Source organism: Stegostoma tigrinum, chromosome 17, assembly GCF_030684315.1.
Source record: "Stegostoma tigrinum isolate sSteTig4 chromosome 17, sSteTig4.hap1, whole genome shotgun sequence".
NCBI classification, from domain to species: domain Eukaryota; kingdom Metazoa; phylum Chordata; class Chondrichthyes; order Orectolobiformes; family Stegostomatidae; genus Stegostoma; species Stegostoma tigrinum.
In genome coordinates, this window is record NC_081370.1 from 35,060,942 (window position 1) to 35,085,626 (window position 24,685).

Genomic DNA, 24,685 nt, shown 5'->3' on the forward strand with positions numbered 1-24,685 from the left:
TTAGTAGTTAAATATTATTATTCTATTAAGTTTTCCAGTAGAGTTAATGAAATTCTTTTTCTCCTGTTGTATTTTAACTATAGTGTATAAATAATCAGTGCTTTGCTTTCAGCCTGATAGTTTGACCAATTCAATTATATCCAGAATGAAACACCTTGTATTTGCCTTTAAAATAAGAAAATGTTAGCATTTAGGCTATCTCCTTAACACGCCTTTAGGGGATTGCTCTGACCCATATCTGCTTCTTCAAAATAGCGCCATTTAATCTTTGACAACCATACAACTGGATTGTCAGTTTAGTGTCAGCCTTAGCAAAGTAGGGGTAGCACGATGTCAGATAAATAAGCCTTTGTTTTATTTTAAAAGGGTCTACATTCAAGTCCTACTTTTAATTTTGTGATTCTGATGTGTGTTGCAAAACGCGTAATAGCTGACACATTTTGAATAAATTTTTAAAGACGTGAATGCACAATTTTACTTTGCAATTTATTTACACTATCGTATGGTCTGTACGGAAGATCAGCTTTGTAGTTCTCTTTTCACAAGCGCTGCCGACCAGCCTTTTCTGTTTCATTTCAGGCTCCTAGTATTTGCAGTAATTTATTTTGTTTAAAGCGGACTCAGGTTCTGTTTGTTTGCTTTCAATGCAATTTGTAAAATTCTTCTTGCTGAATTATTTTGAATAAAATCTGAATGTGTTTAAAGATGCGTTTAAAATTTAGGCTGAATACAAATTAGGTTAAAGTTTTGCTCGTAGAGAGCTACGTCTCCTTGCAACCTGGTTCGGTAAAGACCGGAATCACTCGGGTCAGATTCGACCTCTCGCGGAAGTCTGGGGTCGACGGAAGGGTTCGGCCATAGTCGGGCGACTCGGGTCGGCCGGGCAGTTCCGTCACATTCGGGCGACTCGGGCCGGCGGGACGGTTCGGCCTCACTCGGGCGACTCGGGCCGGCGGGACGGTTCGGCCACATTCGGGCGACTCGGGCCGGCGGGACGGTTCGGCCTCACTCGGCGAAGCGAACTGGCGGGACGGTTCGGCCTCACTCGGGCTGACGGGAGGGTTCGGCAGTCGCCGGTCGCCGCTCGGCGAAAGGGCGATGGAGGCGAAGAGAATCGGCATGGAGTCGCCTGAAGTGACGGCCGTTTCGGTGATGGGAGAAGAACAGATCGACATCGCCGAGCAGCTGCCGAGTACGGACGAGGGCGGTTTCGCAGGCAAGTGCGGCTAGGGAGGGGGAGGGGAGAAGCGATTGAATATGAAAAGAAGTAAAGGAACCGGGCGGGCCTTGCAGTTGATGAAACAATAAATAAAATTAAATGATGCTGCAGCGGCAAGCACCCGGCCGTTTAGGATCGGGAGGCGACATTAAAATCCGAGAGGAGCCGAGAAGGCCCGAAGGTGTTCGGCTTACAGCTGTCGGCTCGATCCAAACGGAATTATTTGAGCCGCCGACCTATAGCTTGCTTAAAGGTGGTGGAATCACATGGTTCAACGAAAATAGATCATTGGCAGGAGGATGGGAGATATGGAGAAAGTGGTGGGGGAGGCAAGATGTGGGGTGGATTTTGGAAGTGGGGAGGAAAGGTGTGTGTGTGTGTGTGTGTGTGTGTGTAAGTAAATTGGACGAGAGAGAGTAGGGGATCGATGGGGAGATTTGAACGGTGGGTTCTGGCAGTGATTTTGAGTGTAGGAGAGAGTTAGGATGGGGGATGATGTGAGGCACAGATTATCAAGGGTAGTTGTGAATGTGAAACTTGAAACGAACAGAACGATTGTGAAGTTATTGAATGGGGCTACCTGCTTCTAATTTGTAAGTTTGTAGGGGGTACAGGGAGGATGTGAGAGAGAGAGTATATCAGGATCTGTAGATTGAAGTGGGCAGGGAGTTTGGGGTCTGGGTTGATAGCCCCCCTGTGTCAGGGAGTTTGGGGTCTGGGTTGATAGCCCCCCTGTGTCAAAAAGACATTATGCAGGTTCTTGCCTTTAGCTACCATTATCCTCTGTCTGAAAGACCATGAAACACACGCTTGGCTGATTGTATTGGTAGCAAAATGCTTTAGAACTACCTGACATTCATAATTCACTATCTCCCACAATTCCCAAAACTCTCAACAGATAGAAGTTTCTTTTTATTTCGGTTCAAAGTGTTTTCTTCACTCCTGACCTCCAATTTTTTTTTACAAAATTGGCTGAATTCAATTTTTCCTAATTTGGTATTCCAATGTGATCATCCAAATAACATTTAACTGGTAAAATAAAATGAAAAACAGAGTTAACATTTTGAGTCTAGAACGTGCAATGTTGACTGTTTCTCACCACAGATGCACTGAGACCTCCTGATTTTCACTAGGAATTTATGTTTGTTTGTTTCAGCATTTAGCCAGATCCAACTCTGGTCAGCTTCTAAGATTGGCACTGTGCAAAATGAACTCCCTGGCTGTTGAGGACACCGAACACTGGGCCAAGAAATCACTGAAATTTGTTCAGACCAACAGCAGTTTGAGCACCTAGGCTGGCTTCACTCTGAAAAAATGGAGTCACTGACCATTCACATGGAGTTTTGACTGGTTGAATAGAATTGGCAGGAATGTTTTCACTGTCTTTTACCATTATGTAATCAGTCTATTTTTCTGAATCTGAGAAGTTATGTGTTTGGTGACTCTTCATGATAGAAAGGTATCCCAAATGTTATGGCTTTCAAATTGTTTTCATGTTGGATTAGATTGAATTTATTATTGTCATGTACGGAAAGACAGTGAAAAGCTTTGTTTACAAGCAGTACAGGCAGTCACAGCAAGCAAAGGATGCATGGATCAAAAAGACTTAAGAGACATACAAGTTACATTGCAGGTTACATTATTTGAGGCGAGAGTCCTTTTAACAGTCTGATAACGGCCAGAAAGAAGCTGTTCCTGAATCTGCTTGTGCATGTATTCAGGCTTCAGAATTTTCTGCCTGATGAAAGAGGTTGTAGGAGATCATTACCAGGGTGCGATGGGTCTTTAATGATGTTGGCTGCCTTTTTGCGGCACTGAGCCATGTATATAGAGTTTATTGATGGAAAGTTGGCTTCTGTGATGGTCTGGGCTGTGCACACATCCCTCTGTAGTATCCTATGGTCCTGGGCAGAGCAGTTGTCATACCAGACCATTATGCACCCAGACTGTATGCTTTCAATGATGCATCAGAAGTTGGTGAGGGACCTTATGGACATGCCAAATTAAATTTTAATTTCTTTGGGTCAATAATGTCCATTGTGAAAAGATAGCTATTGTTCTTGCCTGATCAGAACTTATATGTGATGCAATGAACCTATTTGACTTTTCACTGACAACTGAGGTGATTGAGCCAGCCATTTAGTTGTGTCAAACTCATTGCAATTGCAACCATACACAGTCCTGGCTAACATTTCAGGACTTGTGCCAAAGCTGGGAGGTCTATCCCATGGATTAGTCATATGGTAGTTACTATCCCAGAATTGTCAATAGCCAATGCCCCAGCATCCTTCATCACCTTTCCTCGGTATGTCTGATCATACCAGCAGGGTAAACCCTTCAGAGATGTTAGAACACAGCATGACTGGAAAAAAAATTGTCAAGTGTTTGCAACTATTACGAACTATCGCTATTTATTGCTTAGTTTCCCATCATCACAGATGCCAGCCAGTTTGATTCAGAAATGGCTGAATAGACAAGGCACAGCAAAACCTACAGACTGTGACAATATCCTGGCTGCAGCACAAGCCATGTGCCGGGCCAAGCTATTTAGCACATTCACAACATTGGCATCTACTCAAAAATAAGAAAATTGTACATGGGTAAAAAAGGCAGGACAAATGTAGCTATGTAAAAAAGCAGGGTGACAAGGGTGGTTCAACGGTTCGGACAGCTGCCTCACAGCACCTGGTTCAATTCCAGCCTTGGGTGACTATCTGTATGGAGTTTGCAAATTCTCCCCATGTCTCCATGGGTTTCCTCTTGGGTACACTGGTTTCCTCCTGCATTACAAAGATGTGCAGGTTACGTGAATTGACCATGCTAAATTGCCCTGAAGTGTCTAGGGATGTGTTGGTTAGGTGGATTAGGCATGGTATGGGGTAACGTGGGTAGGGTGGAATGTTGGGTCTCGGTGGGATGCTCTTCAGAGGGTCGGTGTGGACTCACTAGGCCGAATGGCTTCCTTCCTCATTTTAGGGATTCTATGATTACATGAAATCCGTTCTTGATTAGTTACTATCATTTGTCTACTCTCAGTCATCAGCAAACTTATGCAAGGTACATTGCACCTGTAATCAAATGGCACTTGTTCAGCAGTATAGGGTAGCAGATGCATGGGAACACCAGAATGTGCAAATTTGTCTCCAAACTACACATCATCCTATGTCAACACTCTTTCTCTGTCAGTGGGGCAAAATCCCAGAACTGCCTAACAGCTCTGGTTGTAGTTGCGTCATATAGCCTGCAGTAGTTCAAAGAATGGTTCACTCACATCTCAAGAGCAATTGGGATGACCAATAAATGTGTGTCTTATACATGATACCCAACATTACAAAAATGTAATGAAAAATGCATTATGGTTAGCGATCATCTTCATTGAATTCTAAGATAAAAATTTACATCTGTTCTCAATCCTGCACCCACCTTTGATCACAAATAATCTCCAGCATTCACATTTCACAAATGGCTGGAAATACTACAGAACATGCAGTGTTTCATGTGCATTTTGTTTTAATGCACCCACCTACTGGGGACTATTCAACAATTGTAGGCCTAGAAGTGGCTAAGCACTGGAATGTAGGCCAGGTTGTTGCTCTGTTTAATTGATGTTTGGGGAATAAAGCCTATACGTTTCTTGCATAACTTGAGCACTAATACAACTACAGATTAGGAAAGAGGGGAGATGCAACCAGGCCTGAGTGTCCTTGTACACCAGTCATTGAATGTAAGCCGGTGAAGAAGACCAATTGTATATTGGCCTTCATGGTGAGAGGATTTGAGTACAGGAGCAGGGATGTCATACTGCAATGGTACAGATCTTTGGTGAGACCACGTCTGGTGTATTGGGTGCAGTTTTGGTCTCCTTTTCTGGCTATGGAGGGAGTGGACTGAAGGTTTACCAGACGGATTCCTGAGATGACAAGACTGACACATAAAGAGAGCCTGGATCAGATAGGACTGTATTCACTGGAGTTGAGAAGAATGCAGGGAAAACTTGTAGAAACCTGTAAAATTCTAACTGGACGAGACAAGGTAAATGCAGGAAGGATGTTTCTGATGATCAAAAGTCCAGAACAAGAGTTCATAGCCTAAGGCTATGGGTAGGCCATTTAGATCTGAGATTAGACATTTCTTCACCTAGAGAGTGGTTAGGCTGTGGAACTCTTTGCTGCAGGAAACAGTTGAGGCCAAAACGTTAAATGTTTGAAAGAACAAGTTAAATATTGTTCTTAAGGCTAAAGGAATCAAAGGTTATGAACAGAAAGAAGGAATAGAGTTGCTGTGTTAAATGATCAGCTGTGATCCTATTGAATCAGTTTTGATGGACTATACAGCCTACTTCTGCTCTTACGTTCTATGTTTCTATGTTAAGATTCCCAAGGTGTCCTAGGAATGTGCTATTCTCCCAAGAGTGGGGAGAAAGCCTGTTCAATATGTGTATATTCCTGGGAAGGGAAGTGGGAAAGAACTTAGTTGTGGGGAAACTCCCAGTATACCTGGGAATGAGTTAGTTTTCTCTCTAGAGTGTGTTTGGTATTCTGAGAGAATGAGATAGTTTGGGAAGTCCCAATAATACGTGGGTTGGGGGATCCTGAATGTGGCAACGTTCTGGGGAAGTAATCAGGTTTGTGCAGCTCCTGGGAATATGTAAATATTCCCATTCAAACTGACGTGACAACACAGCAAGAAAGAAACATTTCCTAACATTTCAAACCCTTAGAGATGGGCTATTTGGTGGAGCAACAATTTGGAATGTCTAACGATTACTGACACATGGAAGGATTATGCTTATTATATTAAATGGTGGGAAACACAGTTAATAATTTATTTTCTGCTGGTTTCTGCGTTCCAGAAGTGACGACAGTGACTGTGGGCAATATGCCTGGTCCTGCGGACAATGTTTTTACAACATCTGTTGCGAATGCCTCCATATCAGAGCATGTGCTGGTAAGTGGTTTCATTTACTCAAATGTATCTAACATATTCTATAAACTATCAGGATCCCCTGAGAATCATAAGCTGTCATTTCCATTACCTCCAGAGGATGGCATGTTCAACCATCTATTTCCTTGCCAGCATTCCGCAAGGACCATTCCCCAGGGACATTCTGGTCCATGCCTGCTCCACTCCCAACATCTCTCCACAACCCCACAACATCTTAAAAAGCAATTGTAGGATTTGTAAAACCTATCTGTTTACCACTTCCTCCTTATTATCCAAAGCCTTAGCCATACCTTCCAGGTGAAGCAGCAATTTACCCAGAACTCAATCCAGTCTACTGTATTCGCTGATCACAATGTGGTCTCCCCTACACTGGGAAATGCACATTGGGTGACCTCTTTGAAGAACGCTTTTGTTCTGTCTGTAAAAATGACCCCAGGCTTCCAGTTGCCTGCCACCTCAACACACCACCGTGTTCCCATGCCAACATTTCTATCTCAGGCCTGCTGCAGTGCTCCATTGAGGCTTAGCATCTTATCTTTTGCTTGGGGATGTTGCAGCCTTTAGGAATCAACATTGAGTTCAATAATTTTTGAGCCTGATTATGGCCTTCCTTTTTTTAACCCACCCCAAATGCTGGCCCTCTCATGATATGGTTTGCTTTCAGCATAGCTGACCCATTCTCACCCTTTCTTTGTCCTAATATCACATGACATGGATTGCTTTCAGCATTCTTTCCTACTGAACTGTAATTATCATTTATTCAGATTCTCTTCTGACGTGTCATCCAATCAACAATCCCTTGTCTGCCTACCCCTTTCATTTCTCTCGCTGTCTCTCTCTCTCTTTCTGTCCATCTCAGGACTCTGTTTCCACCTATCCATTCAGCTCTTCGCTCCCCTCACCCCCTTCTTCAGCATAAATACCACTTTTTCCGAGCTGCTATCAGTTCTGAGGAAGAGTCACCCAACCTGAAACATTAACTCTTTTCTCCCCACAGATGCTGCCAGATCTGCTAAATTTCTGTGGAAATTTCTGTTTTTGTGTCTTGCATATCCCTTTTTCTAAAATCAATTTAAAATTTATTTTTGTTTTGGAATGGTATATGTCACTGTGATTCTATTTCTGACAGTTTGGATTCTGTCACTGCTGGCCATGGTTCAGGAGATAGCACTGTTACTTCTGACACAGCAGGCTGTGGGTTCAAGTCTTACCGAGAGACATAATCCAAAATCCAGATCGACACTTCCAGTTTCACTAGCCAGTGACAACTATGTGCCATGTGTAAATTTTTAAAAAAATGTTGTTTGTGGGGAGTCCTGTACCATCACGAGTAGCATGTAAGACGCTGAGGACCGATACTGAGGAAACACTGCACTATCAGAGGGGTAACAAAGTGTGGAGCTGGAGGAACACAGCAGGTCAGAAGGGTCCTGACCCAAAATGTCAACTTCCCTGTTCCTCTGATGCCGCCTGACTTGCAGTGTTCCTTCAGCACCACACTGTGCTGTCTCTGACTCCAGCATCTTCAGTTCCTGCTATCTCACTATCAGAGGGGTAGGACTTTAGGAACTTTGGACTCAGGGGTAGTACTGTGGGAATGCAAGACTTGGAGAGGCAGTACTGAGGGAACACTGGACTCATGAGCAGTATTGAAAGAGTGCTGCAATGTTAGAGGACCAGTATTGAGTGCTGCACATTTCAAAGCAAGGTCTTTTTGATTGTTTGAACTGAAGTATCATCTGCACTCTCAATGGATGTGAAAGAATCTGTGGCGCTATTTGAAGGAGACCAGAGGAGATCTACATGATATCATGGTTAATATTCATTCTTTACTACGTTCATTAAAAACAGAATATTTCATCATTATCTCATTCCTGTTTAAGAACTCATGTTTGCTATGTTATTGTAATTCTTGATTGGCTGCAGAATTGTTTTGGATGACATGAGGTTGTTAAAGGTATTAGATAAATGGAAGTTTTCTCTTTATTTAAACAATTGATTTGTTCACTTATAATTTCTTTATGTACTGGTCTGATCTCTGTGTCCTTCTCCTTGATGTTACTAAAAGGTTCCTGTTCCTGTCTCGCTGCCTGTTTTATAGCTAATTCCCAGATTTAATTTTCATCTGCTCATCTCTTCTTCCCATCCACATTATTCTCATCTGGTTCAGGTGACTACTTCTCCACTATCTTTGACAGAATGTTATATCAACCCTGATGTTTTTATACCTCTGTGAAGTGATTTGTATCCCTGTATCTTAATCTTGACAGTCTGGACCGTAGCTGGGGCATTTTCCAATTACCTTGAACAGCATCAACAAAACAGGTTAACAGGTTATTTATCTCATCAGAGTTTATGAGATAGGGCTGTACACAAATTGGCTCCTGTATTTACTAAATTACAGAGCAATTATGCTCTCGTGTAGACTTTACATTCTTCATTATTTCAGAATACAGTAATATAAATGTATTTGGAGGGACAGGAGAAGTGAGTAAGTTGAGGGGTGATTTGAAAGAAGTGTTCAAAATAGGAGGAGTTTGACATGGTTGATAAGAGGGTCACTAATCAGATGTCACAGATTTAAAATAATTCACAAAAGGACCAAAAGGGAGAATTTCTTTTGATACACACTGACTTGTTATGAATTAGAGTGTACTGGCTGAGAACACAATGGATGAAAATTCAAGAATGCTGTTTTGAAGAGAATTGAATAAGTAGCTGAAGGGAAGAATTTTGAAACATCACCTGCTCAGAGCAGCTAAGGATGGGAATAAATATCAATGATAATGGCATTGTGAGAATGAGTAGTAGTGAAGAAATAAATAAGTGACAACAATATAATTCATCACAAAAAGAATAAAAGTTGAAACATATTTTAAAATATAGAAGTTTGTTGTTATATGGAATGTCCAAATAGAAATGGTGAAAAGCAAATTGCAAGTAATATTTTGAAAAGGTATTTGGATAAATATTTGAAAAATAAAAAAAATTCCAAAGGTATACAGTTTGGATGGAGGAATGAATGACCTCTCTTTCTGCTGCAAAATTCTATGGCAGATGGCTGAAAATCTCTTTCCTCGGAAATAGCCACGAGGCAAAAAAGGGTGTTTGATATGAGACTGGGAAGAATTGTCCCAGGTGCAGTCAAGAGCCCCTTGGGAAATGTACAGGGAACTTTGTTCCAGCCTGGGAGATCCTGATACTGATGCTGAATATTTTATTGTGAGGCATCAATTATTCCACTACAGTGAAATGCAATTTTCATTAAAAGTCTTAATGTGCAAGAATTATAACCCAGACTTTGACTGAGGACATGCTGTAAAATGTAAATACTCACATTAACATCCCCTTAGGCTCAGGACTTCCACATTTCTAGCTTTCTTGACACTCAACAGAGCATTAGATGTTAATGTTAGAGATTATATCCTAGAGGCTTCATAGAAAAACATTTTAAAAATTTCCACAGAAGTTACAAATGGGCTGAAACCTAAACATCATTTTGGCTGAAGTTCATAAGACCATATGAGATAGGAGCATAAATAGGCTATTAAGACCACTGAATCTGCTCTCTCACTCAATGAGGTTATGGGTGCTTTGATAATCCTCCACTTCATTTTCTTGCCTTTTCCCTATAATCCTTGATTAACTTCCTGATTATAAATCTGTCTGTATCAGCTTTGAATATGCTTAATGATCCAGCCTGTACGACCATTTGTGCTAGAGAATTATACAGATTCATTACCCTCTGAAGAATGTATTTTTCGTCCTTTCTGTCTTACGTGGGCATCCCCTTATTCTCAGATTATGCCAACTGGACCTATACTCTCTGGCAAGGGGACACAACCTTTCTACATCTACTCTGACAAGATCTCCTAAGACCCTTTGAACAAAAAAACAAATTATGAGAAATTCAATAAGTTTGACAGCATTTGTGGAGAGAAAGCAAAGTTAATATTTTGACTCCAGTGAACCTTCTTCTGAAATGATAGTAGCTAGGAAAAGGTGGCATATGTGCTGAAGACGTGGGTGGGGGGAATATGAGTGAGTGGTGATTGAGCCCAGAAAGAAAGACTGGTAACAAACAAAGGGATGGATAATAGTATGCCGGAGAGAAAGAAAAGCTGATAATGGGGGACTGTAAATAGGTGAAAATTGGTTGGCTGTGCTGAAAGCAGCTGATGCCCTGAGAGGATCTTGGGTGTGAAGGTGGATAAAGGACATAAAAAGGAGGTCTTTGGGCATAAAATTCTTAATTGTGATACTGGTCCTAAAAGCTGCAGAGTTCCAAATGGAAGATGAATGCTATTCTTCCAGCTTCTGCAGAGCCTCAGTGGAACATTGCAGCAGGCTTGAGACAGACGTATTGCTCAAAGAATACATTGGTGTGTTGAAGTGACATCCATCTGGAAACCTGGGGCCATTTCTCTTCTATTCTTCCTGCCAAAGTTTATAACTTCAAATTTTCTCACTTTAAATTCCATGTGTCCAATGTTTGCCACAATGTGACTTTTCCAGTTTAGTACTTGATTAGTGGTAACTCCCAGGATGTTTATGGTAGAGGATTTAGCATTGGAAATACCATTGAATTCAAGGGATATGGTTAAATCCCCTCTTGTTAAAGATAATCATTGCCTGGCCATCACATGACCCTCATGTTACTTGCAACTTAGCAGCACAAGGCTAGGTGTTGCCCCGGTCTTACTGCACCTGGATCTGAGCAGCTTTTGTATCAAAACAGTCTTGAATAATGCTGAACATTGAGCAATCATTGGTGAACATTCCCACTTCTGACCTGATAATGGAAGAAAGTCATTAATGAAGCACCTAATGGCACTATCCTGAGGAACTCTTGCAACAACCACAATTATCCTCTTCTATGCTGCAAATGACTTCAAGCAGTGGAGAGTTTTCCCCTGGTTACCATTGTCTCCTATTTTGCTAGGGCACCTTGATGCCATACTCGGTCAAATACTACTTTGATGTCAATACCTGTCACTTGCACCTCAACTCTGGAATTCAGCTCTTTTCCTCTTTGGACAAGGCTGTAATGTAGTCAGGAACTGAGTGACCTTTGCAAACCAAAACTGAGCATCAGTGAGCAGGTTATTGCTGAGCATGTGCTGCTTGAGTATATCAGTGACCCCTTCATGTCCTGATTGAGATTAGACTGATAGGGCAGTATTTGACCAGGTAACATTTGTACAGCACTTTCACAGAACATACATGGGCAACCTTTCACATTGCCAGATAGATGCTAATGTTCTAGATGTGTCGGAACATCTTGGCTAGGAGAATGGCTAGTTTGGGAGCCTTGATCTCCAAAACTATGTTTGGAATATTCTTGGAACCTGTCGCATTTTGTAGTATCCACTGCCTTCAACCATTTCTTGATTCATGTGGAATGAATGAAATTGAACAATGATATCTGTGATAATGGGGGCTTCCAGCGGTGGCTGAGATCAATCATCCAGTCTGCACTTCTGGCTGAAGACTGTACAACCATAGAAAAGTTACAGCACAGGCTATTCAGCCTATCATGTCTGAACTGGCTGAATAAACTAGCTGCCCATTCTAATTTCACTTACTAGCACTGATCCAAAGCCTTGGAGGTTACCAGCGCCTCATGTACAGACCTGGATTTCTTGTAAATGAGTTGAGATTTCCATCTCAATGACCAAACAGGGCAGTGATTTTCAGACATTTACCTCCGTCTGGGTGAAAACCATTTTTCTTGTGTCCCCTCTAATCCTTCTACCAATTTCCTTTAAATCTTTGGCCGTTGGTAACTGACATTACTGTTTAGGGGAAACAGGTCTTCCCTGTTGTCTCTGTCAAAGCCGCTTGTTATTTTGTACACCTTGATTAAGTCACCCCTCAGCCTCCTTTTTAATGCAAACAGTTTTTGCTCAGCTGTAGTTTTTAAACCCTGGCTAGTTTCTTCTAAATCTCCTTTGTAGACCCTCTAGAGGAATTATGTCCTTCCTGTAATGTGCTGATCAGCCCTGTATGCATCACTCCAGCTGTAGCCTGTCCAGTTTCCTGTATAGTTTCCAGCATTAGATCTCTGCTGTTGTATTTAGTACCTCATCTAATGAAGGAAAGGATCCCATATGTAGCGTTCACGACCGTCACTACCTCGGTGCTGACACCTTCAAGGACCTGTGGACATGCAGCCCAAGGTCTATCACTTCCTAAAGTACTCTCAAAATCCTCCCTATTGCTTTGTTTGCCTTCCCTAAATGTATAACAGTTCACTTATCCTGATTGAATTCCATTGTCAGTTTTCCACACATTCAACCAAGCCATTAATATCGTTCTGCCGTCAGTAGCTATCTACTTCCTCATGAAGGACAATTTTTGTGTTGTCTGCAAATTTTACAACTGTTCCTCCCCTATGTAAGTCTCAGCATGAATATATAGCACAAACAGCAAGGGACACAATCTGAGCCCTATGGAGTACCACTGTAAAACGCCTTGCATTTGCAAGAACATCCATTGACCATTTCCGAAGAAGGGTCCATATCCCAAAATGTCAGCTTTCCTGCTCCTTTGATATTGCTCAGCCTGCTGTGTTCATCCGGTTCTGTATCTTGTTATCTCAGATTCTACAGCATCGGCAGCCCCTATTATCTTTCCTTGACCATTATTGTTTGTTTTCTGTCGCTGAGCTAATTTTGGATCTAAATTGGCACACATTCCTCTGTATCCCATGGAAATGCACGTTCAGCCTTGTCTTTTTCACTAATTGGCTCCCCATCGTTGAGAATATGTATATTTGGTTTAATAGTTCACCAGCATTCACAGCTGAATGTGGCATGACTTCAGAGCTCAGATGTGATCAGTTCCTTGTGACATCCAGGCATTCCATTGATACTTGCATTGCTTCGCATGTTTCAGCAGGTTAACCTTTCATATTTAGGAATATCTGGTGCCGGAATACCCTCCTGTATTTTTCATTAAACTAGAGTTGATTTATGTCAAAATGATAATGGTAATGGCAAGCCATGAGGTTGCAGATTGTTGAGGTTGGTTGCCTCGCTAAGCTGGTTTGTTGTTCCACAGACGTTTTATTACCATGCTTGGCAACATCCTCAGTGCAGCCTCCGATGAAGAGTCGGTGTGTTTTTCCCCACCTGGTTTTTAAACTCTAGGGTCCACTGTGATGGATTGCCTCACTTCCGGGTTTCCTCCTTAGTAGAATGTATATGGGGTTGAGTTCAATGTGTTTAGTGATAGCGTGCTTCATGGAGTGCCATATTTCCAGGTGTTCTCATGCTTGTCTCTGCATAGCCTGTGCCAAGATCTTGGTGTTGTCCCAGTCAAATTGGTGGTTCTCCTTGTCCATGTGGATGGAGATGAATGAGTATTGGTCGTGTCTTTTTGTAGCCAGTTGGTGTTCACGTACTCTTTGATGCAAAGACTGGAAAGGACCGCCCTTCCGCAAATGCAACCTACACTATGGATACGCAACGTAGACGACACCTTTGTCATCATTAAACGGACCAAATTAGAAGAGACACACAAACTCATAAACAACACCCTCACTGAAATAAAATTCACCAGAGAGGAGGAGAAGAACAAACAACTCCCATTCCTGGATGTCTTGGTAGAGCTGCAAACGAAAGTACACTGAAAAGCCACAAACAGAGACCAGGTATTGAACTTCAATAGTAACCATCCCAGCACACACAAATGAAACTGCGTGCAAACACTGTTTAAAAGGGCAACAACACACTGCAGCAACACGGAACTACACCAAGAGGAGAAGGCATACCTCTTCCAAGTGTTCAAGGATAATGGATATCCAAACAACTGGGTCAGGAGATGCCTACAGGAACAGCATCAGAAAGATTCTACACGCTCCAACACAATCGTCACACTACTGACACGAACGTGTCAGAACTCACCACAAGATTTCTGTGACCACTGGGCATCAGAGTGGCAGAAAAGTCCATATCAACTCTACAGCAAGTGCTCACCCGAACTAAAGACCACTCCCCGGCATGGACGGGACCAACGTCATCTACAAGGTCCGCTGCAGAGACTGCGAGAAACACTAGATCGGACAAACGGGAAGGAAACTAACAACAAAAGTACGTGAACACCAACTGGTTACAAAAAGACATGACCAATACTCACTCATCTCAATCCACATGGACAAGGAGAACCATGACTTCAACTGGGACAACACCAAGATCCTGGGACAGGCTAGACAGAGACAAGCACGAGAATTCCTGGAAGCATGGCACTCCACGAAGCATGCTATTAATAAACACATTGAACTCGACCCGATATATGTTCCAATGTGGAGGAAACCCGGAAGTGAGGCAATCCATCGCAATGGACCCCAGAGTTTAAAAACCAGCTGGGAAAGCACACTGATGCTTCATCAGAGGCTGCACTGAGGATGTTACCAAGCACGGTAACTAAACATCTGCGGAACAACAAACCAGCTTAGTAAGCCAACCAACCTCAACACCCACAACCCGAGCTACAGATCTACTCCAAAACCTTAGTTGCAGATTGTGTTTGAATACAATTTTGGTGTTGCTAATGGCTCTCAGCTACTTGTGGATGTTCAATTTTGATACTGTGTTTGAAATTTATCCTGTTTAGCTTTGGTAGTGCCATACAACTGAATGGAGGCTATTCTCTGCGTGAAACATTGAAACAAAGGAAATAGGAGCATAAGTAGGCCATTCAACCCTTTGGGACTGCTGTGACATTGAACATGATCAAAGTTGATTATCCAACTCAATAGCCTGTTCCTGCTTTTGTCCCTTATTCTTTTATCCCCAGGTGATATATCCAGTGCTTTCCTGAAATCATACGATGTTTTGGCCTTGACTGCTTCCTATGGTCACAAATACTACAGGATCCTCACTGCGTAGGTGAAGAAACTTCTCCTTGTCTCAGTCCCAAATGGTTTACCCCACACCCTTAGAATGTGACCCCAGTTCTGGACTTCCTCGTTATCAGGAACATCCTTCCTGCATCCACGCTGAATAGTCCTGTTAGAATTTTATTGATTTCTCTCTGATTCCTCCCTCAATCTTCTACACTCTCACGAATACAATCCTAACTGATTCAACCTCTCCTCGTATGTCAATTCTGGCAGCCCTGAAATCAGTTTGGTAAACCTTTGCTGCACTTCCTCTATAGCAAGATCATTGTCCTTTGATAAAAAGACCAAAATGGCACACTTGTGTTATCTCACCAAGGCCCTGGTCCTGTGAAGAAAATACTTTTTTTCTCAACATTGACTCAGCAGTAGCCACTGCTTCTGATACTGTCATGGGCATGTCCATGTGCTGTAGGTACATTGGTGAGAATGAGTTATTGTTTTCTCCCTGTTGTAACTTCCCTCAGTACCTGCTACAGAGCTACTTAATAGGTATGTCCTTGAGAACCCAAGCCAAAGTATTAACATCTATTTCAAGCTAATCTTGGTGACGCACATTTAAGTTCCCCACCCAGAGTACATTCTGTGTGCCTGGCACTTTTTGTGGTTCTTCTACTTATTGATGAAAATTTGAAGAATTCTGATTCATCAACTGAAAAGGTGGTGTGGTAGGTACTAAACACCAGGAAGATTGCTTCTCCATACTTGCCCTGATGTATGAAACTTTGGAGTCTGGTGCCAATTATAAGGCATCCCAACAGCAACTCCCTCCAGACTGTATGTCCACTTTGCCCTCTTCTGTTGGGTCCGTACTGCTGTTAGATTAACACTCACCCAGGGATGGTGATGGTGGCGTCTGGGACAATGTAAGGTATGATTCCATGAGTATGACTACATCAAGCTGTTGTTTGATTAGTATATGCCATTGTTTTCTCAAATTTCACACAGGCTTCCAGAAGTAAGAAGGGCTTTGCAGGATTAGACAAGGGTATGTTTCTTGCTGTGATTTCTGATGCAGTGCGGGGTGGCCTGTCCAGTTTCATTCATTTTAGCCATTTTAGAGTTTGTCATAACTGAGTGAAATATTGCGCCATTTCCGGGGCAAGTTAAAAGTTAACCACATTGCTGTGGATCTGTATTGACACATAAGTCAGACTGAATAAGGATGACAGATTTCCTTACCTAAAGAAGATTTTTAAAACAGATTTCTTTCATAATAATTTACAATCTTTCTACACTTCCAACAATATTTTATAATTCCAGATTTATTCACTGATTTTATACTTCACCAGCTGGTATGGTAGTGTTTAAACCACTGCCCCATTGACTGTGACCTCTGCAGTACTAGTCCAGTGTATTAAAATATTCTGCATCCACCTTCCCAGATGGGGAAGAAGAGACAAAGTCTGTCATGGGATGGTGGGCAGGAGGATTTAAATGGCAAGAAACTTCTTGGTGCAAGACTAGAGGGTGTGGTAATGGGACAAATACAGAAACTAAAGATGTGTCTAGAGGCAATGTGAACGGCTGAATGATGCACAGATTTGCCCAAAAATAAAGAGGAAAGCAAGATAATAAACCTAAAACTGATGATGATGTGTGTTTTTGATGAGTGATGTTTTGCAGGTCTGAATTATGTGAAGTTTATGTCAAATGTTATCGAAACTTACAAAGCAGTTACCAAAAAGGCTACTGTTTCAGTAACACAACACCCGCTTTAAGCACTCAGACTGTGAGTCTGTCTGTTACTTTCAGTTGCCGACTTTGTAGATGTTTTTCAATTTTAACGTATGTAGGTTATTTTTTTAATCCAGTTACTGCAATGCTAGAGATAGGATTCTGACTTTTTCTCAGTAACCTCTCAGCTTGAGATTCCCTGCTCAAATGTTGCTTATTTTGATTTTTTCTCAGTCAGGAAGAACCACACTTCAGATTGGAGAAGGACTTCCCACCGACAAAGCAACCCTAATAGTTGTTCACACGGATGGAAGCATTGTGGAAACAACTGGATTGAAAACACCTAATGCACCTATAACTCCAGGTAGTGCCGCGTGCTGCTCACTTTTCAGTACAATCAATAGAAAGAGTGCTTGCTGTGGGATTGAGATTCCATGAGAACTGCATGGAAAGGAGCACTCTTTGGGGATTATGCTTTAAGATTAAATGTGGTTGATTTTTCAATTCATGGGCAGTACATGTCTGTTTTAAACAACTCCAATTTTATCTTGTCTTGAAGATCACCTTGAGCTACCATTCTAGACTCTGCAACCCATGCCCCCTTCATTACAAACCAACAGTAGCCACTTGCATCTCTATAGCAAAAAATCCAGAGGTGCTTTACAAGAACATTATTGAACAAAAGCACAAAATGATATTAGAATTGAGCAAAACTTGGTCAAATAGATGGGTTTTAAGAAGTGCTTTTAATGTTGGTGAGAGTTTTATGGGGGGAATTTCCAAATTAAAATCAAGTGTGTGCAAATGGCCAGGTATCTCCTGAGGATCATAGGGCTGGTAAAGGTAAGATATGGAGTGTGTACACCATAAAATACCATAAATTAAGTTTTGTATCCACCAATTTTTGTGGATGTGAGTTTGCTCGCTGAGCTGGAAGGTTCGTTTTCAGACGTTTCGTCACCATTCTAGGTAACATCATCAGTGAGCCTCCGACGAAGTGCTAGTGTTATGTCCCGCTTTCTATTTATCTGGTTAGATTTCCTTGGGTTGGTGATGTCATTTCCTGTTCTTTTTCTCAGGGGGTGGTAGATTGGCTCCAAGTCAATGTGTTTGTTGATGGAGTTCCGGTTGGAATGCCATGCTTCTAGGAATTCTCGTGCATGTCTCTGTTTGGCTTGTCCTAGGATGGATGTGTTGTCCCAATCAAAGTGGTGTCCTTCCTTATCTGTATGTAAGGATACGAGTGATAGTGGGTCATGTCGTTTTGTGGCTAGTTGATGTTCATGTATCCTGGTGGCTAGCTTCCTGCCAGTTTGTCCAATGTAGTGTTTGTCACAGTTCTTGCAAGGTATTTTGTAGATGACGTTCGTTTTATTTGTTGTCTGTATAGGGTCTTTTAAGTTCATTAGCTGCTGTTTTAGTGTGTTGGTGGGTTTGTGGGCTACCCTGATGCCAAGGGGTCCGAGTAGTCTGGCAGTCATTTTGGAAATGTCTTTGATGTAGGGGAGAGTGGTTATGGTTTCTGAACCCGTTTTGTCTGTTTGTTTGGGTTTGTTGCTGAGAAATCGGCGGACTGTGTTCATAGGGTACCCATTCTTTTTGAATATGCTGTATAGGTGATTTTCCTCTGCTCTGCGTAGTTCCTTTGTGCTGCAGTGTGTGGTGGCTCGTTGGAATAATGTTCTAATGCAGCTTCATTTGTGGGTGTTGGGATGGTTGCTCCTGTAGTTCAGTATTTGGTCCGTATGTGTTGTTTTCCTGTAGACGCTGATTTGAAGTTCCCCATTGGCTGTTCGCTACCAATTTTTGTATGTTTGTTTACAGCACTTCTATACTTTCTTCCCAATTGTAAGCTTGCCAGCCTGCTGTTTTTCCTCACTGTTTTAAAATGAAGATTTATCACACTCTTGAATATACGATTATAATAATAAAAGGTATAATACAATGTTTAGGCCACAATTAGAGTACTGTGTGCGTCATTGTGTTTCTTATTATAGAAATCAGTGTAATAGTATGATTGAAGTGGAAGCATTTATGATGAGCTTGGGAATGTACTTTAATGAAAGGGAATTTAGTTTGACAAATTTATTAGCTATTTTGGAGGATGTAACTCCAAGGTTAATAAAGGAGAGCCAGCAGATATAGTATACTTGGATTTCCAAATGGCATTCATTGAAGTGCCACACAAAAGTTAATAGGCAAAATAAGGAATCATTGAGTCAGAAATTAATATGCTAGCATGGATACAGGATTGGTTAATAGGAAGCAGAGAATATGAGTAGATGTTAGTTGGATCTAAGTTAGACAGTAGTCAGTTGGCAGACTGTAAATGGTGGAGTGCTGCGAGGAAAAGATGTCAGTGCTTCAGCAATTTACACTCTGTATTAATGAAAGATGAAGTCATGGAGCCATGTTTGTAAAGCTAGCTTGAATGTACATTGTGATGAGAACATAGAGAGGCTGTAGAGGTATAGACAACTTAAGTGAGCAGCCAAAAAGGCAGCAGAAGGAGTATCATGTGGGAAGTGTGAAGTTATTACCTTTGTTAGTAAGAATAGAAAACAATTTTTTAAAAGGTATGAGAGTTTTAAATGTTTATGATCAGAGAGACTGCTCTGATAGCTGTTAGGATCCCAGCTGATGTTATGACTGAAATCTGTTTAATGTGGAGGTGCCGGTGTTGGACTGGGATGGACAAAGTCAGAAGTCACACGACACCAGGTTATAGTCCAACATTTTGAATCACACAAGCTTTCGGAGTGTGCAGCCCCTTCGTCAGGTGTAGTGGAGAGCAGACAGAGAGTTTATAGGCAGAGAGAGATCAAGGGCATACAAAGCAAGAGATTATACAACTGTTGTGAGTGGAATGTCAGGTGATAAGTCTCTGCAGGTGACCAAGAGTGGTAGACGGTGTGTAAAGCGTTTATAAAGTCGATGTCAGTGCTGTGCAACGCTGACAATCAGGCAGAACTAAAGGAATATACAAAAGGTGGTATCTCAGGTCAGAGATAATGGGAACTGCAGATGCTGAAGATTCCAAGATAATAAAATGTGAGGCTGGATGAACACAGCAGGCCAAGCAGCATCTCAGGAGCACAAAAGCTGACGTTTCGGGCCTAGACCCTTCATCAGAGAGGGGGATGGGGGGAGGGAACTGGAATAAATAGGGAGAGAGGGGGAGGCGGACCGAAGATGGAGAGTAAAGAACATAGGTGGAGAGGGTGTAGGTGGGGAGGTAGGGAGGGGATAGGTCAGTCCAGGGAAGACGGACAGGTCAAGGAGGTGGGATGAGGTTAGTAGGTAGCTGGGGGTGCGGCTTGGGGTGGGAGGAAGGGATGGGTGAGAGGAAGAACCGGTTAGGGAGGCAGAGACAGGTTGGACTGGTTTTGGGATGCAGTGGGTGGGGGGGAAGAGCTGGGCTGGTTGTGTGGTGCAGTGGGGGGAGGGGATGAACTGGGCTGGTTTAGGGATGCAGTAGGGGAAGGGGAGATTTTGAAACTGGTGAAGTCCACATTGATACCATATGGCTGCAGGGTTCCCAGGCGGAATATGAGTTGCTGTTCCTGCAACCTTCGGGTGGCATCATTGTGGCAGTGCAGGAGGCCCATGATGGACATGTCATCAAGAGAATGGGAGGGGGAGTGGAAATGGTTTGCGACTGGGAGGTGCAGTTGTTTGTTGCGAACTGAGCGGAGGTGTTCTGCAAAGCGGTCCCCAAGCCTCCACTTGGTTTCCCCAATGTAGAGGAAGCCGCACCGGGTACAGTGGATGCAGTATACCACATTGGCAGATGTGCAGGTGAACCTCTGCTTAATGTGGAATGTCATCTTGGGGCCTGGGATGGGGGTGAGGGAGGAGGTGTGGGGACAAGTGTAGCATTTCCTGCGGTTGCAGGGGAAGGTGCCGGGTGTGGTGCGGTTGGAGGGCAGTGTGGAGCGAACAAGGGAGTCACGGAGAGAGTGGTCTCTCCGGAAAGCAGACAGGGGAGGGGATGGAAAAATGTCTTGGGTGGTGGGGTCGGATTGTAAATGGCGGAAGTGTCGGAGGATAATGCGTTGTATCCGGAGGTTGGTAGGGTGGTGTGTGAGAACGAGGGGGATCCTCTTGGAGCGGTTGTGGCGGGGGCGGGGTGTGAGGGATGTGTCGCGGGAAATGCGGGAGACGCGGTCAAGGGCGTTCTCAATCACCGTGGGGGGAAAGTTGCGGTCCTTAAAGAACTTGGACATCTGGGATGTGCGGGAGTGGAATGTCTTATCGTGGGAGCAGATGCGGCGGAGGCGGAGGAATTGGGAATAGGGGATGGAATTTTTGCAGGAGGGTGGGTGGGAGGAGGTGTATTCTAGGTAGCTGTGGGAGTCGGTGGGCTTGAAATGGACATCAGTTACAAGCTGGTTGCCTGAGATGGAGACTGGGAGGTCCAGGAAGGTGAGGGATGTGCTGGAGATGGCCCAGGTGAACTGAAGGTTGGGGTGGAAGGTGTTGGTGAAGTGGATGAACTGTTCGAGCTCCTCTGGGGAGCAAGAGGCGGCGCCGATACAGTCATCAATGTACCGGAGGAAGAGGTGGGGTTTGGGGCCTGTGTAGGTGCGGAAGAGGGACTCTTCCACGTAACCTACAAAGAGGCAGGCATAGCTGGGGCCCATGCGCTTGCCCATGGCCACCCCCTTAGTCTGTAGGAAGTGGGAGGAGTCAAAAGAGAAGTTGTTGAGTGTGAGGACGAGTTCAGCTAGGCGGATGAGAGTGTCGGTGGAGGGGGCCTGGTCGGGCCTGCGGGACAGGAAGAAGCGGATGGCCTTGAGGCCATCTCCATGCGGAATGCAGGTGTACAGGGACTGGACGTCCATGGTGAATATGAGGTGTTGGGGGCCAGGGAATTGGAAGTCCTGGAGGAGGTGGAGGGCGTGGGTGGTGTCACGGACATAGGTGGGGAGTTCCTGGACCAAAGGGGAGAAAATGGAGTCCAGATAGGTGGAGATGAGTTCGGTGGGGCAGGAGCAGGCTGAGACGATGGGTCGATCAGGGCAGGCAGGTTTGTGGATTTTGGGAAGGAGATAGAAACGGGCCGTGCGGGGTTAGGGAACAATGAGGTTGGAGGCTGCGGGTGGGAGGTCCCCTGAGGTGATGAGGTCATGAATGGTGTTGGAGATGATGGTTTGGTGCTCGGGTGTGGGGTCATGATCGAGGAGGCGGTAGGAGGTGGTGTCGGAGAGTTGGCGTCTGGTCTCGGTGATGTAGAGGTCAGTGCGCCATACTACCACTGCGCCACCCTTGTCTGCGGGTTTGATGGTGAGGTTGGGGTTGGAGCGGAGGGAGCGGAGGGCTGCCCGTTCTGCGGGGGAGAGGTTAGAGTGGGTGAGAGGGGTGGAGAGGTTGAGGCGGTTCACCTATCTGGACTCCATTTTCTCCCCTTTGGTCCAGGAACTCCCCACCTATGTCCGTGACACCACCCACGCCCTCCACCTCCCCACCTACACCCTCTCCACCTATCTTCTTTACTCTCCATCTTCGGTCCGCCTCCCCCTCTCTCCCTATTTATTCCAGTTCCTCCCCCCATCCCCCTCTCTGATGAAGGGTCTAGGCCCGAAACGTCAGCTTTTGTGCTCCTGAGATGCTGCTTGGCCTGCTGTGTTCATCCAGCCTCACATCTCAGGTCAGACACTGAATTGTAGATGTGAGGCTTTGTTTGGAAACTGTCTAAGTTCTAATCTGGAGTCAGCTGGTTTTATTCAAAAAGCTGGAATTTATTAAATGCCACACTGATTGTGACTACAAATTAGAATGTAAATGTTTTTGCAAATAAACAAACATCTTGGATGAAATGATTCATCCCATAGATGTGTGTGTGTCTGTGTGTGTGTGTGTGTGTGTGTGTGTGTGTGTGTGTGTGTGTGTGTGTGTGTGTGTGTGTGTGTGTGTGTGTGTGTGTGTGAGAGAGAGAGAGAGTGCGAGTGTAATCAGTCATTCAAAAATATACAAAGAGAGATCATAATAATTTATCAAGGTGATGCTGTCAAAAACAGGAAGGGAAGGAAGATTTTATTGAGAGAACGGTGTGGTGGGGTTACCAGCAGTGCAACATGAACCCAAGATTGAGGTTGAAGCTGTTCTCATGGGTACGAAACTTGGCTATCAGTCCCTGCTTCGCGATACTGCGTTGTTTTGTATCTCAGAGACTGCCTTGGAGGACTCTTTACCGGAAGATCAGAGGCTGAATGCCTCTGACCGCTGAAGTGCTCCCCAACTGGGAGGGAATATTCCTGTCTGGTGACTGTTGTGCGGTGTCCGTTCATGACAGCACAGCACTGACATTGATTTTATAAACACTTTACTCACCATCTAACACTCTTGGTCCTGCAGAGACTTATCATCTGACACTCCACTCACACCATTTGTATGACCTTTTGCTTTGTCTGCCCTTGATCTCTCTGCCTATAAATTCTTTGTGCGCCCTACTCTCTCATTGCATCTGACGAAAGGGCTGTGCTTTGAAAGCTTGTGTATTCCAGATAAACCTGTTGGGCTATAACTTGGTGTTGTGTAACTTCTGACTTTGAAAACTGTCTTGATAGATCAACAAAAACAGAACTTTATTACACAACAGAGAAAAAAAAACAAAATGAGCTATGTAAATATAATATTGTTTGAAAGATTTCAAAACACTCAGCAAAATAAAATTTCATCCGAACACAATCACTTTAGAGTTATTAATCAAAATCCAGAGAAATTTTCCTTCCAAACTAAATCTGTAGCTTTGACTTACCTGCATATTTTCAGCTCCTGTCCCGAGCTATGAAGCTTATTTCATGGATACATACACAACTCTGTGCTTATACTTTCTCAGTTTTGAATAACCAATTCAACTTTGCAGTCATTCCTGGTCTAGAAGTTTCACACACTAGACTTTGACTGAGGTATTCTGTTAACTACTATGAATAATCTGCTTTTCCTAGAGAAACTATACTTGTTTTTGACCCTAGTCAGGTGAGCTTTGAATTGAATCCAAATGTTTATATGACAGCTAACAGCTTAAATGTTTTCCCTCTCTTGTCAGATCAAAAATTAACATAAACAAATTTCCATAATGCCTCAGGTGTCCTTTCAGTCACCCACACTCTGACATATCATTATTTAAAATCATGGTTGCAGAAAGACTTACCTGGTTAATTTTAAACCCTTTTACAAAAGAAAACACCCGTGTGCGACTTGTTTAAAATCCAAACTTTAAAAAAATGTATATATGTCACACATTTTTCATCTGTGTACCTTCATCCCAAGGACTGAAACGCTTCAGGAAGGCAGCTCACCACCACCTTCTCAAAGCTATTCAGGATGGGGCGGTCATTAAAAACTGGCCTAGTTAACAATGTCCACATCTCATAAATGAAGGTTTAAAAAAAAACTTGGGTGCGCTTGTATAAAGAATACAGGAAGTTAGCACTGAAAACAACAAATGCTGGAGATCACAGCAGGTCAGTCAGCATCCGTGAAGAGAGAGCAAACTATAAAGTTTCAAGTCTAGATGACTATTCATCACAACTGAAGTGAATCTTTACTTCAGCTCTCAAGAGTCATCTAAACTCAAAACGTTAGCTTACTGTCTTTCTGTGGATGCTATCTGACCCGCAGGAATCTCTAGCATTTGCTGTTTTCAGTACATATTCCAGCACCTGCAGTAATTTGTTCCTACAAGAAGTTAGCATGCAGGTACAGCAAGCATTAGGATACAAATGTTCTGTTGCTCTTTATCAGAAGGGATATGGAATACAACAATAAAGAATTCTTGTTGCAGTAGTACAGACTTTGGTGAGATCACACCTTGAATACTGTGCACACTTTTGATCTCCAAATCTAAGAAAGGATGTATGTATTTTTTGAGATAGTAGTGTTTACACTCTCTGAAGTTTAAAGAGTGATAGTGATCTCAGTAAACAATAAGGTTCTGA

General features: G+C 43.2%; 1 protein-coding gene across 1 annotated transcript in view; it reads left to right on the forward strand.

Moving 5' to 3' along the window:
* The first annotated feature begins 741 nt into the window (after nucleotides 1-741).
* deaf1 (DEAF1 transcription factor) overlaps nucleotides 742-24,685 on the forward strand; it is a 93,059-nt gene continuing 69,115 nt past the window's right edge. The window contains exons 1-3 of the mRNA XM_059652068.1: nucleotides 742-1,216; nucleotides 6,072-6,166; nucleotides 16,977-17,106. Of these exons, the coding sequence (XP_059508051.1) occupies nucleotides 1,099-1,216; nucleotides 6,072-6,166; nucleotides 16,977-17,106 (343 nt within the window). The 5' untranslated portion in view covers nucleotides 742-1,098. The remainder of the gene's footprint in view (nucleotides 1,217-6,071; nucleotides 6,167-16,976; nucleotides 17,107-24,685) is intronic.